We start from the raw sequence: 3,294 nt of genomic DNA, 5'->3' as shown, positions 1-3,294 counted from the left end.
CTGCCAGCGCAAGGAGCACCATCAGCGGGGTTCCCCCCCCAGGGCAGGGTTTTGAGCTCCCCACCTGTGAGACTCCGTCGGGGCCCACCAAAACTTGATGCAAACTCTCCCTTCTAAGGGCGAGATGATTCCCCTACAACCCGTGTGCAGCCAAGGGAAGGCAACACGGAGGCTGGGCACAGACATGGAGCAGCGCCTGTGAGGGGATTTAGTCAACAGAATGAAACGGTTTGAGCTAGAACCGGACCAGCAGGGATGAGAAGAAATAACCACACGAGAGAGGAAATGCCAGGTAACTCTGGACAGCCACAAGCGGCACAGCCTTCTCTCTAACCAAAACAGCATTTCTAACCATCACAGGCCTTCTGAAGACACCTCAAGGCGCTGATTCAGAGGGCGTGAGACATTCAAACCATTTAATAAAGCACCTGGGATTCCCCGCAGAATTGGGCCAAGCAGCCTCTGTTTAGCAGACCGAGAGCTGAGCGCAGCCTGGCCACACAGGGCATGGGTGCAGACACGAAGCTCGCTCTCGTTTTCTAAAGTCACATGCCCGGGAACGTATTTTTACCACTGAATTGTGTGGTTGAACACCTCTGGGACCCAACACAGCCTCACCATCACCCAGAACTGTCAGCGCCTTCCACTGCTCCTCCAACTGGAAGTCCCTGGGGACTCCGGGAGAGGAAGAGGAGGAGGAGGATGGATGATGGAGTCCCTGGGCCCATCCCCGCTGCAGCGGCACACGAGGGAGACGAGGCCGTGCGCACGGTACCTTTCGCAGAGCTGGAACTCGCCCATGGGGAAGCGGTAGCTCCAGCAGTTGGAGTCACTGTCTGAGGTGAAGACCTTCTCCTTGTGCTTCTCCGACTGGATGTGCTGCTGCCACTGCTTCTTGCTGTTGCTGTTCTTCCCGCAGAGCCAGCAGTGGTAGCCCATCTAACCGGTGCAGAGAGAGGGCAAAGGGCCAGTCAGGGCGTTAATATCCACAGCCACCGGCCTTCCCCACACCGGCACTGCCTCTCCCCACCTCCTTCCAGAGCATCCTGGAAGCTCCGCTCACTGCACAACCTCCCACACTTCCCTGCCACCTCATCTTCAGGGCACCACGCTGCCACAAAGGGGGAGCAGAAGAGATGTTCTGCCTGGGTGTCAACCTACAGCTCAAAGTCGGGCTCAGAGAACACGACAGCTCAGGTCACTGCTGAAGACCCAGGCAGCCTGACTGCGAGGCACTCAGGCAGCGCGGGACCCCTCAGGAGCACAAACCCTTCCACCAGACACCATCCCTGGGCTAAGGTGCCACATCTGCCTCTGTTTTTTCTGTGCCTTTGTGCTCCAGACACAGCTCCTCTCCAAGCTTCTCCCTCTTCTCCTCCAGGCCAGCAGCGGCTTGCCCAGCTTCCTCAGGAGCACGCAGGAACCCTGGGGAGAGGCTGAGCCCACGTGAAAGGCAGCCTGAAGCAGACTCCTACTGACTTGGCGATTAACAGAAAAGCCCCTGCAGAGCCTTGCTGACCCTGGGTTGATCCCCTCCCACCTGATCTGTGCTGCTCTTGTTGTGCTGCTCCAAGCTGTCCACTTAACCTACATCAGCACGGCTCTTTCCAACGAGAGCAACTCAGCCCCTGCTAGCTCGCACCCGGAGCAGAGGACAGGCTGCCAGTGCTGAGGAGGGAGAGGGATGAAGAACGAGAGAGTGGCTGTTTACCATGATGTCAGCGTAGTCGGTGGGCATCTGGATCTGTTTCTCCCCTTCTCGCGAGGTGAGCGGCGTCCCCTCTCCAGGCTTCCCAGGATTGTGTTTCTTTAGCCACATGTCATAGGTCTGCTGCATATCTAGTACTGCACAAAGGCGACCCGTGAAGTCACTCAGACAACCTCCCGCACCGTGCACAAACTACGAGAAAAGGACGAGCGCTGGGGCAGCCCTCCCCTCCCCTCCCCAGTGCAGCAGCACCTGCCGTCAGCGTGAAGGCCAGTGCTCGGGCAGGCCCGATGTCACCTCCCTGGATGAGAGCCCTGGGGAGAGCAGCCAAATCCACCCCTCCCCGCCTGGCGAGGGGCACACCACCACCAACTGTCTTGCTGTTGAGGGACAACCACGACATGAAGTATTCAGGAAGGAGAGACGCTGCCCTGAGATCTCCACGGACTTCGCTCCACAGGGAGATTCTTCATCAGGCCCGATTCTGCTTGACCCCAGCAGACATCTCACTGCAGCCACAGCACAGGCAGGGGCTGGATTTGGATCTGTCCCTTCCCTCTAAGCCTACGCTTCATCCTCGGCGCTCAAGAGGGAGGAGAGCCCACAAACAAGCTGGCCACAGGAAGCACTGGGGAGGGGAGGAAGACCTAATGATGGCCTGCCCCAAGTTCAAAACCCACCCAGAGGAGTGCAGTTAATGTCTCGGTGCTTTTGGTTTAAAACCCATTTGGGATGCTAGTGGGAGGCGAAATTTTGGCTGGAAGCTTTGACTGCACACCTGCCTTTCCAAGATCAACTTGGGAGAGAGGAAACATAAACGTTGCACGCAGCAACGTGACGCTCCAAGTGCGATGCGTTAGTGATTTACTCCTCGCTAAATGGGTAATTGAGGAATTCAAGGCAGTGGGGGATAATTAATGCAAATTCCCCCAAACTGAAACAACACCGTCATTTGAAGATTTACCTTCGTGCTTGAGCAAACACACCCAGACTGGTCTGATGCGCTTTCAAAGGCCCCGGCAACAAAAGGACCTGAACTGTACCAAATATCAGTGCGTGGCACAGCACAGAAAGACCCTCCATCCAAGCGCAAAGAATGAACGTCCTTCAAGCTTTCCAGCATCTCCCACCAGAGCTAGGTGAGCACCTGGACAACTGGGCGTTGCAAAGACAGCCTGGATAAGCAATGATTGCTGCCGGAGAGCTGGTGGTCCCTCCAGCAGCCCCGTCACCGTCCCCGTGGGCACAGAACCGTGCAGGGCTCAGCTAGTGTCAGCCCAACTGAAGCAATTTCAGGGAGCTGCCAGGGGAACAGCCTGCGGCCCTGCCTTGCAGGGGGTGGGATGACAGGACGCTGAGGAGGGTGACTGGTGAAGGACTGACAGCTGACATGTGCATCCCTCCAAGGTTTCCCCCAGAAAGTAAGCTGGGAGCCCGCGTAATTAATTCCAGACCAGCTCCTCTGCAAAGGCACCACCCAGTGATGTTCTCATTCAGGATCTCAAATCCACTCCTTTGCATACAATGCTATGAACAGGGAGTGCCACAGCCCAGGAGCACGGCGTATGAGCAGAACCGGGCAAGAA

At 57.0% G+C, this 3,294-nt stretch overlaps 1 protein-coding gene across 10 annotated transcripts in view; it reads right to left on the bottom strand.

Annotated features, from left to right (window-relative positions):
• The window catches only part of ZC3H7B (zinc finger CCCH-type containing 7B), a 45,328-nt gene that overhangs the window by 4,377 nt on the left and 37,657 nt on the right, over positions 1 to 3,294 (bottom strand). For all 10 annotated transcript variants that reach the window (XM_035543907.2, XM_035543898.2, XM_035543900.2 and 7 more), the window contains exons 21-22: positions 1,712 to 1,845; positions 776 to 939 (exon numbers count right to left, since the gene is read on the bottom strand). In XM_035543907.2, coding sequence (XP_035399800.1) covers positions 776 to 939; positions 1,712 to 1,845 — 298 coding nt within the window. The remainder of the gene's footprint in view (positions 1 to 775; positions 940 to 1,711; positions 1,846 to 3,294) is intronic.

Source organism: Cygnus atratus, chromosome 1 (assembly GCF_013377495.2).
Source record: "Cygnus atratus isolate AKBS03 ecotype Queensland, Australia chromosome 1, CAtr_DNAZoo_HiC_assembly, whole genome shotgun sequence".
Classification (NCBI taxonomy): Eukaryota; Metazoa; Chordata; class Aves; order Anseriformes; family Anatidae; genus Cygnus; species Cygnus atratus.
The sequence above is the reverse complement of the archived record's forward strand: the minus strand, read 5'-3'. Positions and strand labels throughout refer to the sequence as shown.